Genomic DNA, 15,885 nt, shown 5'->3' on the forward strand with positions numbered 1-15,885 from the left:
GAGAGGCAGAGACACAGGCAGAGGGAGAAGCAGGTTCCCTGTAGGGAGCCCGATGCGGGACTCGATTCCAGGACCCCGGGATCACGCCCTGAGCCAAAGGCAGGCACTCAACCACTAAGCCACCCAGGCATCCCTCCAGTGGGCATTTTAAGAAGAGCGTCTGATTTCTGGTTTTGTATTTTATTTTAATTAATTTATTTATTTTAAAGGTTTTATTTATTTATTCATGAGAAACACAGAGAGAGAGAGGCAGAGACACAGGCAGAGGGAGAAGCAGGCTCCCTGCAGGTAGCTCGATGTGGGACTCGATCTTGGGACTCCAGGATCACACCCTTGAGCCAATGTCAGGCACTAAACCGCTGAGCCACCCAGGGATCCCCAGATTTCTGGTTTTATTTTAAATTTTACTTTGGATTCCCACACACTCCCCACCCTCACACCTACATAACACTAATAGGTATATTGGGTCTCACTGTCACAGTATATTTTGGAGATTATTTTATATCCATACATAAAAGCTTCCCTAGAGTTGCCCAGGTTGTGCACTGCACAGTGCCAAGGGATGCCATTCGTATTAACCTGCCACGCAGGTTCCTAGAATACTCATTCTTTTCTGTAACAGCATCATATTGCGTCGTCCATCACCACTGACTTAACCAGTACTCTTGATGGGCCAAATCTTTTGCTATTTTAAAAAGTGCGGCACTCAACGACCTTGTGCTTAATTTTTTCCACACATCTGCCAGGACGCCCATAGGACAGCCCACTCACCAGTAGTAGAGTTACTTCATCAAAGGGGGTGTACATTTTTAATTTTAAAAGATAACTGCAAAGTTACCTGCACACTTTGGTGTGCAATTTGAATTTGGAAGGTGACTTTGCTTGCCCCAGGCCCCTGGAAAGGACCTCACTTTTGGGTTTGGGGGAGCCTAGAAAGAGGCCTCATGACCAAAGTCTCCCTAAAAAGGGGGCGACAGGGCATAGGGGACCTCAAGAGCCCATCATGCCATCCCAAGACATGAGGTTGTTCTTGCAAGACCCAAATCACTCGGCTTTTGGAGAAGCAAGGAAATGGCTCCATGATCTTCCTACCAAATCTCCAAAGTCTATTTGTGTGTGTCTGGGTGTGTCCGTGTGTGCAATAGGTTTGGGCGCACCCTATTTCCGCAGACTCTCCTCGTGGGTTTATGTATTTCAACCAGGTCGCTCTCTTGTCCTGTCTTTTGTGTCCGTCCACGTAGAGCAGATGAAGGAGATGAGACCTGGATTCAAATCCCTGCTCTGCTGCTAGCTTGCTGGGGGGACCTGACCTCTCTGAGCTGAGCTTCTTCTTCTGTAAAAAGGGCAATTGAATAGCTCACAGAACTTTGTGGGGATGGACGGGGGGCAGACATGCAGCAAGTAACTGGACAGTGAATTAGGTTTGGTAATGATGGTGAAGGAGGCAGCAAAGGAGAGTGTTACTGGGGGGCCCTGCCCCACCTGGGAGCAAGGAAACTTAGGTGGGAAATAAGATTTGGGTCCCGCTCTGCAGTGGGAGTTAAGGAGGATGGGGGTGGGGCGAGATTATTCCTGATGATCAGAGGCAGGGGAACACCCTGTAAGGGGCAGGGGGTTGGGGTGCTGGTAGGGGGATGTGTGCTGTGGGGAGGGGCCAGGCCACGCCTGCCCTGCAGCCAGCGGACCGGACAGGGAGTGAGGAGCCAAAGTTTCTGAAAGGTCATCCTGGCTGCAGGGTGGGGAATGGGGGGCGAGGGCTGGAGGGAAGGTGGTAGTTTGGATGAAGGGGGAGGCGATGGAGGGAGGGGGGTGGGTCTGAGTGCGCTTTAGGAAGCGGAATTGACAGGACTTTGAGATGGAGCCAGTAGAGGGAGGAGGCAGAGGGCGGTCTCAAGAATTAGGATTTCTGGTGAAGTTACTACTGTGTGCTCACTAGGTGGGTGGGTGTGTAATGCCTGTTGGGATGCCTGAGGTGAGAGTAAAGTCATCATCTAATTTCCCTGGTGTGTGTGTATGTGTGTCCGTGTGTGAGAGTCTGGTGTGAGTCTGTGTGTCTGTGTGTGTATGCTTGTGTGTGTGAGTCTATTTGTGTGTGACTGTGTGTCTGTGTGTGCATCTATGTGTGTCTGTGTGAGTCTATGTGTCTGTGTGTGTATGAGTCTATGTGTGTCTGTGTCTGTGTGAGTCTATTTGTGTGTGTCTACGTGTGCATCTATGTGTGTCTGTGTGAGTCTGTGTGTTTGTGTGTGTATCTGTGTATGTGCATCTATGTATGTCTGTGTGAGTCTGTGTGTGCATCTCTGTGTGTCTGTGTGTGTCTATTTGTGTGCATGTGTCTGTGTGTTTGCATCTGTGTGAGTCTATGTGTGCGTGTACATCTATGTTTATCTGTGTATGCTTGTGTGTGTATCACTGTATGCATCTATGTGTGTCTGTGTGAGTCTATGTGTGTGTGTATGAGTCTATGTGTGTCTGTGTGAGTCTATTTGTGTGTGTGTGTGCATCTGTGTGTGTCTGTGAGTATCTGTGTCTATGTGTATGCTTGTGTGTGTCCGTGTGTGAGAGTCTGGTGTGAGTCTGTGTGTCTGTGTGTGTATGCTTGTGTGTGTGTGAGTCTATTTGTGTGTGACTGTGTGTGTCTGTGTGTGCATCTATGTGTGTCTGTGTGAGTCTGTGTTTGTGTGTGTATCTGTGTATGCGCATCTATGTATGTCTGTGTGAGTCTGTGTGTGTGCATCTATGTGTGTCTGCGTGTGAGTCTATTTGTGTGCATGTGTCTGTGTGCGTATGTGTGTGTGTGCATCTGTGTGAGTCTATGTGTGTGTGTACATCTATGTTTGTGTGTGTATGCTTGTGTGTGTGTGTGTCTGTATCACTGTGTATGCATCTGTGTGTCTGTGTGAGTCTATTTGTGTGTGTGTGTGCATCTGTGTGTGTCTGTGAGTATCTGTGTCTATGTGTATGCTTGTGTGTGTCCGTGTGTGTATGTGCCTATGTGTAGGGGGCTGGGGAGGCAGGTAGGTTCTGCAATTTTTGCATCCAAAACAATAAAGGCAGAGTTTGGGATCCACGCATACTTGCAGAAATCTCCTCCCTCCTGCTATGTGGCAACGGGGAATCGCAAGAAAACACCCTCACAGGCCTTTCCCTTCTTTCACAGTGAACTCTATGAGGACGATACCAATTTCCTAATATTCCAAATTCAACAACAACAAAAAAATGCTACTTAACATTGTTAAAGTTTGATTTTAGTAAAATTCAAAACAGTTTCTTTGGCCAGTTGCCATTTTGAAAATCAATCCCACATTTTGGACTTGATGGCAATCTTCGTCCATCTGAGAGTATTTAAAAAGCTCTAGCAGGGTTGATAGAAAAATTGTTTTCAAGGAAATGTCATTTAGGAGTTCTCATTGCAGGGTCTATCACGGGGGAAGGTTTGAACGCCGTCAGTGCCCCAAGGTAGGGGTTAAAGCTGTAGCCCATACAGAGGTTGGAAATGCCAGGGGTGGGACCCAGGGTGACGCAAGGGTGGGGGCAAAACTTAAGGCAGCACTCACCCCCGGGTGCCTACCTGGCCTTTAGACAATCCCGAGAACCAGTGCCTCCGTAAGTCACGTGGCCAGGTGCCCGGGCACCTCCCTGGCCTTGCTAGTCCCCGGGAGAGCCTCTGCAGTCATTTGAGATCGTCTCAAATAAGATTCAATGACAAGGGGAAATGGTCACACTGTATTGTTAAGTGGAAACAGTATGTAAAACAGAATCCCAAATATGTGCGCCTAGAAGAAAAGTCTGGAAGGAATATACTAAAACGCTTCCTTATTTTGAGAGAGTATTTTCTTGATAATTTATACTTTATTTTGATTTTTTTGGTATTGTCTGTTTTTCCTACAATAAATGAACCGCTACTCACTTTTCCTTTGTCTTGTTATACAGTTACTATCAGCGTCGATGGATGTTCTTTTATCTGTGCACCAGGGCAGTTAAATTGCTGTATTGCTGTTGCGAGTGGGTCGGGCTTGAATCTGGGGGTGGGTTTTTTTTTTAAAGATTTTGTTTATTTATTCGTGAGAGACACACGGAGAGAGGCAGAGACACAGGTGGAGGGAGAAGCAGGCTCCCTGTGGGAAGCCCAGTGTGGGACTGGATGACCTGAGCCAAAGGCAGACAGATGCTCAACCACTGAGCCTCCCAGGCGTCCCAGGGGGTGGGGGTTCTGATGGGCCTTCCCCGTGAAACCCTGGGTCTCTGAGGCCTGGACACCGTGTTCCCTCCGGGTTCTTTTTGCTGAGCTGGCGGGATATACCTGCCTGTCTTAAGAGGCCTACTCCAGATTCTGGCCTTTTTCCGAGTCAGGTGTGACCCAGAGGCAGCCAGCAAGGCCACATCCTTGGGGTTCCACCCCAGGGGCTTTGGAACTGTAGGGTCATGAGCAGGGCCCTTAATCCTGCTGAGCCTCAGTTTTCTCATCCAAAAAAGGAGTGACCCTGCTTTCCTGCTGTGCAGATTAAATCAGCTTTGCCACTCCCTCCTCACGAACCAAACCTCACCACCCTGTGCACCAGAAACACCCCTTCTTCCTGGAACCCTGTCAGCCACCTGGGAAATGACAAGAAGCAGAACTTTCGCTCTCACCTCTGTGCAGGAAGCAGAGCCTCTTGTGCTTTGGAGACCAGCTGACCTTGAACTCATAGGTTTGCAGCAGGTGTCTGCTAAAGTCGGAAGGTGACTTTGCTTGCCCCTGGGAAGGACCTCACCTCTGGGGGAGCCCAGAAAGAGGCCTCGTGACCAAAGTCTCCCTAAAATGGGGGCAACAGGGCATAGGGGACCTCAAGGGGCCATCATGTCATCCCAAGACATGAGGTTGTTTTTACAAGACCCAAATCACTCAGCTTTGGAGAAGCAAGGAAATGGCTCCATGATCTTCCTACCAAATCTCCAGATGGCTGGCTGGGCTCTCCAGAATGAGCACAGCAAGCAGTCAGAGCCCTGGGGCACCTTCTACCACCTTCTCGGGGAGGGTGGGGGTGGAGGGGAAGTGTTCTTTGCATTTCATGCAAGCTGGTGAGCTTTCTTCACGGGGCCCCACCTCCTTCCAGCACTCTGTCAGAGTGGCTGTTAGCCAGCCCGCAGAGAAGACTGGAATTAGTGCCTGGGTTTGCCACCCACAGGCATGTTTCGGGTCGTTTTTCACTTTGCTAGTCTTTCACATTCATTCTTCACCTTTCCATTCAGTTCTGTAGTCTCACCTCCGTGTTTTGATTTATGTCATCCTGTGATGACAAGGAAAAGTCTCTGCTCACGGGCCCTTGCTGGGTGCTATACTCTGGGGCCCTATGAAAGTCATCTTGCGAAGCCTTTGAAGGAGCCCCAGGGAGTAGGAGGTGGTATCCCTCTCTTTCATGATCATTTGAAACCCAGAAGGGTGGAGCCCCTGCTCCAAAGTCACACAGCTTTCAAGAAGCAGGGCTGGGACCGAATTTTAGCTGTGTCTGACCAAGAATGAAATCCTTTCCTCTTTCTGGGACACCACACCCCTGCCTGGTGCTACCTGGGGAGGGGCCACTCCCCTGGTGAGATGGGCTCTCTCTCTTCTCACCGCAGGCGTTGGTCAGGCTCTACCATGGGGCTGCTCTAGAACGCAGAGAGGACCTTCTTTTCTTTTATTTAATTATTTATTTATTTATTTATTTTTGAGAACCTTCTTTTAAAGGAACGAGAGGGATGCCTGGGCAGCCCAGTGGTTGAGCATCTGCCTTCGGCTCAGGTTGTGATCCCGGGATCCCGGGATCGAGTCCCACGTCAGGCTCCCTACATGAAGCCTGCTTCTCCTTCTGCCTGTGTCTCTGCCTCTCTGTGTGTCTCTAGTGAATAAATAAATAAAATCTTTTAAAAAAAAGTAAAGGAATGAGCTTCTTTTTCATGAGGAGCACCATTATTTGTATTGATTTCTGGTGCCTTCCTTTGTCTCCATCCATTCCTCTCCAGCTCCTCTGACACCCCTTCTTGAGCAAGGAGAACACGTTTGATCTCCCACCTGAGCACGTGTGTTTCCTGAGGACCTCATCTGTGTGTCTGACCTGTAGTCCCAGCTCCCCGAGCAGCTGTGGTCACACCAGGTCATGGAGCATGTGGTGGTTAACAGAGTGGCCTGGCAGCCTGGAATCCACATCCTAGCTCGGCCCTACACTAGCCGGGGTACCTGGACAGGCCGCCTGACCCTTGCAAGCCTCAGTGGGCCCCTCCTACCCAGTTACTTGGCCTGTGGGTGGCGTGCATTTAGCTGATGCGTTGTTGGTGACCATGACCGTGAATTCAATATGTTTATTGCTCACACTGACCAAAATAAACAAGGTTCCTGCCACCAAGGTTCTTGGGCCTCGTGTTCAGGTGGGGAAGAGAGAGAGAGAGATACTAGGCAAACAACTAATGAAACAAGACAATTTTTAGATGGTCATGAAGTCACGATTCCAGTGCTATGCTCGAGAATGTTAAGTGTCCGATTCTCTGGAAAAAAAAAAAAGAGCCCTGATGTGTAGCATTTGCCAGTTTTTGTGGTATAAATATCCCTACTGTGGCTGACTTCAAGTTACCAAAGTGGCATCCACTGGCTCTTAAAATTTCTAAAACTTTAACAAGTGGCTTTTTGCAAGGCCCGAGAAGCTGTTTCCAGCATTGGGTGTGGCTCGGGAAAGACCTGAAAGTATCTGAAAACAGAATGTACCAGTGGGAGAGCATTCTAGGCAGAGAAGGGGGCTGTGCACAAGCCCTGAGGTGGGGGAGAGAGCTCGGTGTACCCAGGGAACAGAAGACGGTGGGTTTTGGCAGGGACCTAATGGGGTGAAGGGAGAAGAAGTGAGACTCTGTGCTGGTGGAAGCCTCATAGACCATGGGACCAAGTTAGGATTTTTTTCTAAGGCCACAGGAAGTCTTTGGAGAGTTGTAAGCAAGAGAGTGTCTGTGTCTCTCATTTGCATTTTTTTTTAAAAAGGTGATTGGACTATTCTGTAAAAAGCCAGAAGGGGCCAGTTGGGGGACAGTGGTGTGTGGGCCAGTGTTCCTGCAGGGAAAGAGATAGAAGTTGCTGGATTCAGATGGATCCACAGGGATGTGGCACATTATATCTTCAGGTGTCTCCTGGATGTTCACCGTGAGTACATATACTGAGGCTGCAATTTCTTCTTCCATCCTGGGGAGGAGGAAGGAAACAGACCATCAGGGCTCGCTATCTATCCAACCTACTCCTGTCTACACTGTGCAATACTCTGTTTACTACCTCCCAATAAATCCAAGAGAGGAGGTGAGGAAATATATTTATCTTGGGTCCAAATACAAAGCACAACCAACAGAAACAAAATCTGAACTCTGACCTTCTTCCTGTGATTTTTGCAGGAGAACAGTACACTGTTCTTTGCCTGGGGGAGAAGATAAGAGGCTCCCACTCAGGATTTCCATCTTTGCCCTTGGGCGCCTCTTGGGTGTGTATCAGACATGTAAATGCTGTGGGCCGCGGCCTGGCAGGTTTTAAAAGAGGTGTCATCTGGCTCTGCTCCACTCCCAGCCTGTCTCTATATGGTGTTTAGGAGGCTGTTGAGAAGAACTCCATCTCTCTGGACGGGTGTTGTCCAGTAGAACTTGCTGATGGAAATGTTCTGTATCTGTGCCACTAGCCATCTGTGGCTCCTGAGTGCTGAAAATGTGGCTAGTGTGACCGAGAAATTGGATTTTCCATTTTCTTTAATTTTTGTATCTATTATACTGGCCGGCATGGTTCTAGACCATGTGTAACCCTCCCATTACCCTGGAGCCTTTGTTTCTTGGCAGTTGACTAGAGATCCTAGTTTTGTAGATCTGCAGAGAAGGGTAGGGTTTTGGAAGCTGTCACTTGTCACAGCCCCACGCTCGCATGATTTGCCAAGAATGGAACAGTGTTTTTCAGGGGGAGAGTGGCAAGATGAGACACCATCTTCAAAGTCTCAACCCAATCCTCTTTTTCTTTTGTGTGTGTGTGTGTGTGTGTGTGTGTGTGTGTATTTTTAAAACTAATGTTACATTTCACAAGTTTCTAGGCATAGATTCTTCATTCATTGTAAATCAAGTGGTAGTCTTCTCTGACCACCTTCTTAACCTTAATCTCCTCCATCCCTAGAAGTGACTATGGTGTGGTCACTTTAGCATACAACCCTTTGTACCTTTTCCTATTGCATTTATATCTGTATCAATGGATAGATCCCAAACATCTAGCATTAAAAAAAAATAAGTTGTATTGTGTTTTTCTGCAAATTGTCATCTTTTTCAGCAGTAAGTCTTAGATCTTTCTGGGTTAGTTCATTGATCTTTACTGTGTTTTTTGTGTTTTTTTTTTAATTGCTGGACTATTTCCTAGCCTGGACATTTCATATTACTCAGAAGCCTACTGCTGTAATTAATCGATTATTATTCCATTTGTTTTCGTAAACATTTTTGTGCATGTCTCCTAAATGCACAATATTTCTTCTAAAGGTACATAGTGAGAAATGGAATTAGCAGGTCATAGGGAATATGTATTTCTGATTATAATAGCTGCTACATAATACTCTTTAAGGGGTACCTGGCTGGCTTAGTTGGTAGAGCATGCAAGCCTTGATCTCGGGATTATACCAGCCCCACACTGGGTATAGAGATTACTAAAAAATAAAATCCTTAAAAAAATAATAACAAAATAGTTATACCCTGTTATGTCCTTATCACGTGCATGGGAGTGCCTGTGTGCCCATAGTTTCTAAAACAGGTGATTTTATCAAATACCAACATGCATGCCAATCTAGCAGGTGAAAAATGATATCCCATAGTTATGTAATTTGCATTTTCCTGTTTATAAGTCAGATTGAACATCTTTTCCATACTAATGGCCATTTGTTTTTCTGTGAATTGCCTGTTCAAATTTCTTGCTCATTTTTATGTGGGATAATTTTGTTAATTCATTCAGCAAATGTGTCCCAGAACACCTACCATGTACCAAGCAGCATTCTAGGCGCTAGGGATGTTGTGGCAAGTAAAATAAATAGACATGCCTGCCCTTGAAGAGATAGTTGTAGGAGAAAGACCTGGGCTCCTGGGTGGCTCAGCTGGATAAGTGTTCAACTCTTGATTTTGGCTCAGGTCATGATCTCGGGGTTGTGAGATTGAGTTCCATGTCAGGCTCTATGCTGGGCATGGAGCTTGCTTCAGATTCTGTCTCTCCCTCTCTCACTGCCCCTCTCCCCTTCTCATGTGCACACACTCTCTCTTTCTCTCTTGAAAGAAAGAAAGAAAGAAAGAAAGAAAGAAAGAAAGAAAGGAAGAAAGGAAGACCTAACCAAAAGGAATCAAAGAAATATATAATAATATTAGATGGGATAAAAAGAAGGAAGAGGAGATAGAGAAGAAGGAAGGAGATAGTCCTACCCACTGAGGGTAAGACTCAATTTTTAGTAGGATGGCCAGGAATCTTGTCCTTTACTTATTCATTTGTAGGCATTCTTTATGTATTTGTGTACTAATCCTTTGCCTATTCTATGTTACCCACATTTTCTTCCAGTCTTTAATTTTCTTTTGACTCAGATGATGGTACTTTTGCCTTGGTCTCTCTCCCTCTCTCTTTCTTTCTTTTTCTTTTTTTTTGATTAAAAAATATAACTTGTTAATGATTTTAATTAAAAAACTTTTAATTAAAAAATATATTCATATAAAAAGTGTGAGTTCCTTCTTCCCAGGCAACCATTGTCAAGAGCTCTTATTTACCTTTCCTGATTATTTTCTATCTTCAGCACCATGTGACATTCTCCCCACCACCCTACTGACAACACTGAGCTCTGGGAGTTTCTGGCTGTTTCCTCATAAATGCAGCTCTGATCTACTACATTCATCCTCATGGTTGTTTAATATTCCAATTAAGAGAGGATATCTGTAATTTATTTGAGCAGCCCTTCTGGTTGGATCTCAAGGTTACTTCCAGTTCTCCATTCCTCTAGATGATGCAGCAATCCTGTGCTCTTTCTGCTGCCCATGAGCTTCTCCGATCTTGGTGGGACTATACCCAGCAACACCCTGCATACCAAAGGTGCTATAATAATCTGATTTTTGTTTTCTCCCTCACAGCTCCATGGCTACATGGAAAACAAGCCCCTGGGTCTTCAGATCTTCATTGGGACAGCTGATGAGCGGATCCTTAAGCCCCATGCCTTCTACCAGGTGCACCGGATCACAGGAAAAACCGTCACTACCACCAGCTATGAGAAGATTGTGGGCAACACCAAAGTCTTGGAGATCCCTCTGGAGCCAAAAAACAACATGAGGGCGACGTAAGGGCTGTGGGCCAAGGGTGATGGGTCTTTACGGGGAAGCAAGTGGGGCCAAGTGGCAGGGATTTGGGACAGGGGACTCTGAAGTTGGTGGAAGAAACCATGGATGGTTCTTCCCACTCTGTGATGGACCCTTAAAGATTTGTTTAAAAAGTATCAGGAGGAGAACACATATATCTTTGGATTGTCTTATTTGGGATGAGGCTAAATTTATTGACATTTAAAAATGTGTTTGGCCTAAAGAAAATTATTAAATGATGATGCAGAAAGGCTGAAACTCACAAAGCAGTAGCAATATAGCTAAAATTTGGGAGACATTGCACCCATGTATTGGAGTTAAAACAAACTCTTTATTAGAAAATAATATCAAACTTCCAAACCACGAGAATTTTACAAAGAACTCCTGTCTCCTGTTCACTCACATTTGTCCATCACGAATGTTTTCCAACTTGCTTTATTATTCCCTTCACTCTTCGGCTTTTCCTGAGCTGTTTGAGAGTTGGTTGCAAACACAGTGACTTTTTTACATTTAGATGCCTGAGTGTGCATTTCCTCAGTACAAGACTGCGTTCCTTTGTAACCACAGTACATTTATCAAATTAAAGATCCTTAATGTTGATACACCCCTCTTTATCTACTGAATAGTCTATAATCAATTTGACCAGTTGCATATTTGAGTTTCTCAGATAATGTTGAGAGTAGAAAAACTGGCAGGAAAAAATATCCCTGGAGAAGGAATTTCCACTAGGGAATTTCGCTCATGACTTTGGAAGTGTTTTACCCCCAACTGGGCATCAGCTCCTGGATGAAATATTTATCAATGGACTGCAGCCACCGCCCTTCCCCATCCACCATAGCTGGTGGTATTATTTTGGTTAAATGAGTAAGGTGGTTTCATGGGTGATCTCTTCACCGAGATGGTCAGTTCTAAATGGGGTTCTCCACCTCCTGGCAGCATTGATTGTGCGGGGATCCTGAAGCTTAGGAACGCCGATATCGAGCTGAGGAAGGGTGAGACGGACATTGGCAGGAAGAACACGCGGGTGCGGCTGGTCTTCCGAGTGCACATCCCAGAGTCCAGCGGGAGGATCGTCTCCCTGCAGACAGCATCTAACCCCATCGAGTGCTGTAAGTTGGGCTTTGGGCAGGGTCGGCCTCTGCAAAGTGTACTGTATGTGACTGTCCCCCCTGGGCAAGGTGCCCAGCAAGAGTACCCCGGACCCACAAGGGTCCACAGGGGGCCCAGGAGGACCATAGGGCCCAGAGACAGAGCACATGTAACGATTTCTCTCTGCTTCTGTTTACTTGTGGAAGGTTCTGTGGTCTCACAGGAAATTAAAAGAATAATACAGCTAATGAGTAGCCTACAGCTTTGTTTAGAAGATTTGAAATGTATAAGTGATTTGGTCTTAAAAAAGGTTGATGTAGTAGGAGTGAGTTCACTGTACACAGCGTCCTCGTTTTCTTTTCCTGGCCTCTCATTTCAATCAGAAGGGACTCCCAGTGGCTCTCGCTTATTGAGCGGTGACGCTGCTGGTCACAGTGCTGAGCACTCAGCACTCGATAGCTCGTGGAATCTTCACAGCAGTCTTTGGCAATGCCTGGTACCATGATGCTCATTTTACAGAAGAGGTGGGAGAGAGCTGAAGGGTTGGCTAACTTGTCCCAGCAGGGCTGGGATTTGAACAGGGAAAGATGCCCAAACAAAAGTGCAGAGGAATCTTAGAATAATCCAGTGTGCAATGGCCGAGACCTGCTGTGTGGAAGGGCCCCCGAGCAGAAACTGGCTCAGTTCTCATCAGGCTTCGAAAGAAGAAGCTGCTTTGAGCTCATTCATGGGGACTCTAGGCAAGTTTTGTAGTCAGACATGGCAAAACTTACTGTCTGCTTAGGGTTTGAGAGTTCGCAAATCATTTGCCAAAGCATAAAGAAGAAAAAGTAAACGTTGTTGCGGAAACCAAAGCTGTTTATATGATTTTTTTAGTCTCTTCTAAGAGTATTTTTTATGTTGTTACAGTTGTGTTCTGTATTCAATTATGTCTCAGGATTCTTTTTCCTTTTTGCTGGACATTTTACCATAACTTGGTGTCACAGAAATCTGCTGCCGGCAGAAGCCAGGGGGGTCACGTGGAGGAGCGGAGTGGCTTTTGGTGGGTAGCAGTAGGGAGTGGTGGAGACCAGGGAGCAGAAGGACATGTTCCCCACCTAAACGGGCTGCCTTTATGCCACCCCAGCCAATATTTCCACGCGGGCATGTAGACTAGAGGCGGCCAGATCCTCTGACTTTGTCAGACAAACCAAAAATCTCCTGATTTTTAAAAAACAGTAACAAATTCAAACTACTGTGTGGATCAGAGGAAATCTTCATGTGGCTTTGATTAATCAGAGGTAGTCTTAATCAGACATTAATGAGTAAAGCAAAAGCATGAATATCTTATGCAGAGAGGGTTGAGGACGTCTGGCCCTCAGGACTAGAAGCCAGGGAGGAGAGAGCGTGGGCCCTCTTTGGGAGTGAAGCCAGAACTTGGTCTTGGTTGGTCTTTGGAAAAAGATGAAGGGGCCCTGTGATTTCTTCCAGCCTTGCAAGTCACGATGTGGATTAGACTGAACGCAGTGGTGAGCCTATCCTCTGATGTTAGATGAGAAAGACCCAATAGCAGACAACAAGGGAAAACAAGTGTTGAAAACGTCAGCGCAGAAACATTGGAATTCCCCTCTTCTACCCAGCAGACCCCACCCCTGTCCCCTGAGTGCTAGTCATGGTGGCTGCCCTACTCCACTGTTGGTTTTGAACATCTCGAGATGTTTTTTGGGAAGGAAACTCAGGCTCTTCCTCAGTAATTTGGGGGATTTTGAGAAGATAAGGTCTCCTCTTTCTGGCAAGTGAGTCACACTACAGGATGGGGCTGTGGTTTGTAGCAAGGTGGGGAGCAGGAGGCCTCAGGAGAGAACACATGCCGGAGCCCCTGTCCCTCTCCATCGTGGGTCCCTGAGGTCAATGTGTCTCCTGTTGAGCTGAGACTTTAAGGATCACCATTGAACCACATACAGCTCCGGTAAGGTCTTCAGGGTGTTATAAAGTTGTTTGACAACCTTGCACATAGGGTTTTTTCCCTCTATTTGGCTGATTCCGCTACCTCCCTTTGACAGATAAGGAAACAGACTTTCTTGGTAGAGTGATTCACTCATTTTTACTCAGTAGGGAGCAGAGCCAGAGTCTCCAGCTTTCCAGTTCTATGAAATACCTTCTTAAGGTTTCTAGAACACCACCATTTCTTGCAGTTCCAGACTAAACCACCAGTTGGTTGGTCGCTCTCTCTCTCTCTCTCTTAGAATCATCTGTCATTTTTATTGCCTTCTGTGTCCTATTTGCCTAGACCGGTGCCTGATAGTTCTACACATATTTATTGACTAATGGACTTACCGTATGATCCTTAGGGAGATGTTCAATAAATATTTATTGACACTTAGTCTGTAGCCTGTGTTGACACAGTATTTATACAATAAATATTTATTGACTGGTTGACTTAGTGTATACCCTATGGGGAAGGTGAGTTGGTAAGAAAAACACTCCATGGGCTGGTACTTATTTGCAAGGCTAGCTTACTTACTTCAGAGGGGCCACTTATGTACTAATGTCTTAGGGATCAAGGGTAAGCTCTCAGATTCTAGCAAAAGAACAAAACAAACAAAAACAAAACCAAAAACAAAAACCCCAAAACCAAACTTGAACAAACTACTGAAGGCCACTCTTTGGAAAGTGACTAATTTGCTAGAAAAGTCAATTCCTTACATTTGTTTATTCACAGGTCAGCATGTCAGAGGTCAGCTCTCCCCTTTGCGCAGACAGGCAATCCATGTCTTTCTATACCACATTACTTCTCTGTTTCCATGAGATCCTTCGGTATGGCCAAGGACATACTTTTAGTTCCCTCCCGTGGTTGTCAGCAGAGCCAATTTTTTTTAAAGATTTTATTTATTTATTCATGAGAGATACAGGAAGAGAGAGGCAGAGACACAGGCAGAGGGAGAAGTAGGCTCCCTGTGGGGAGCCCGATGGGGGACTTGATCCCGGGATCCCAGGATCACGCCCTGAGCTGAAGGGGGATGCTCAACCATTGAGCCACCCAGGTGCCCCAGCAGAGCCTGTTTTGAAGCTTCTCCAGTCTCCCTGGCTCTGGGTACCTCCCACTTCTCCGAGGACACCCTGGTCTTCCCCGATGGCAAACACACACTGGGCTCGCAGGGCCGGTGCCTTCCCTCCTCCAGAGCCTGGAGATGGGACAGTTCTCCTTTCCTCAGGGCTCCTCTGTGTTCTCAGCTTCAACTGCTAGTTTCTTGTGGTGCTTGAGCCCTTGGGTCCCTCTTGTAGGACTTCCTTAGGACTGGCATGCCTGGATGCCCCAGACAGGGAGGCTTGCGATGGCAGACTTCTGTTCTCTCACGGTCCTGGAGGCCAGAGCCCGGAATCAGGGTGTCAGCAGGGTTGTTCCTTCTGGAGGTTCCTCCTTGGAGCCCAGCAGTCTCGCACTCCTCGGCTTGTGGGGGCATCACTCTCATCTCTGCCTCCTGTTCACATGCCCCTCTCCTCCCTGTGTCCTTGTCCATCTCCTATAAGGACATTCTTATGAGATTCGAGACCCTCGCTGCTCCTGTGTGATCTGCCCTCCATCCTTAATTTATTTACACCTTCAAAGATCGTATTTCCAAATACAGTGGGGTTCTGGGTGGCTGGAAGGTTTTGGCTGGGGCTCTGCTCAACCCAGGACACTGCCTCAGCTGCATTCCTTCTCTGTCCCTCAGTTCCCAAACCAACTCGGATCTTTCTCTGACTTCTTTCTTGGCTTTTGCCCATCCTGTCCCCTCCATCCAGAACACTGGTTCAAACTTGGCTGCATGTTGGAGTCACCTGGGGAGTTCTTAAAAAAACAGTATGGTGCCCAAACCCCACCCAGAGATGGCAAGTCTGCTGGTCAGTGGTGGGGTCTGTGCATGGAGACTTTTATTTTATTTTTTAAAGATTTTACTCATTTATTCATGAGAGACACACAGAGAGAGGCTGAGACACAGAGGGAGAAGCAGGCTCACCGTGGAGAACCCAATGTGGGACTTGATCCCAGGACCCTGGGATCATGCTCTGAGCTGAAGGCAGATGCTCAACCACTGAGCCCCCCAGATGCCCCACAGGGAGACTTTTAAGTGGAGGTCGACGGTGGTTTTGCTGTGAGAAAACCTTGCCTCCCCCACCCCTCCTACCCTCTAGTCATTGGGTTCACTACTCGTCATCCAAGGCTGCTCTTCACTTGGCCCCTCAAGAAGGATGCTTGCCTTGACCCCACGGGGCATGGGGCCCCCACTCTGTGCTGACAACCCAGTTTACTTACCAGTCTCTCTCATGTAAGGATGGAGACCAGAGGGTGTCAGCCAGGGCCTGGCACAGAGCAACTATCTCTAGAATGTTTGTTTTAAAAAAAGAAATAGTGAAAACAAGCATTTCCAGGCTGCCTGGGGGAGAGAAAGGCAGCGAGGGGACGGAGTGGGGCTCTCCACAGGTGCAGAGGCCTTG

General features: G+C 46.9%; 1 protein-coding gene across 5 annotated transcripts in view; it reads left to right on the forward strand.

Annotated features, from left to right (window-relative positions):
• The window catches only part of NFATC2 (nuclear factor of activated T cells 2), a 161,783-nt gene that overhangs the window by 71,414 nt on the left and 74,484 nt on the right, over positions 1-15,885 (forward strand). For all 5 annotated transcript variants that reach the window (XM_072735566.1, XM_072735563.1, XM_072735562.1 and 2 more), the window contains exons 4-5: positions 10,117-10,319; positions 11,275-11,447. In XM_072735566.1, coding sequence (XP_072591667.1) covers positions 10,117-10,319; positions 11,275-11,447 — 376 coding nt within the window. The remainder of the gene's footprint in view (positions 1-10,116; positions 10,320-11,274; positions 11,448-15,885) is intronic.

Source organism: Vulpes vulpes, chromosome 14 (assembly GCF_048418805.1).
Source record: "Vulpes vulpes isolate BD-2025 chromosome 14, VulVul3, whole genome shotgun sequence".
Classification (NCBI taxonomy): Eukaryota; Metazoa; Chordata; class Mammalia; order Carnivora; family Canidae; genus Vulpes; species Vulpes vulpes.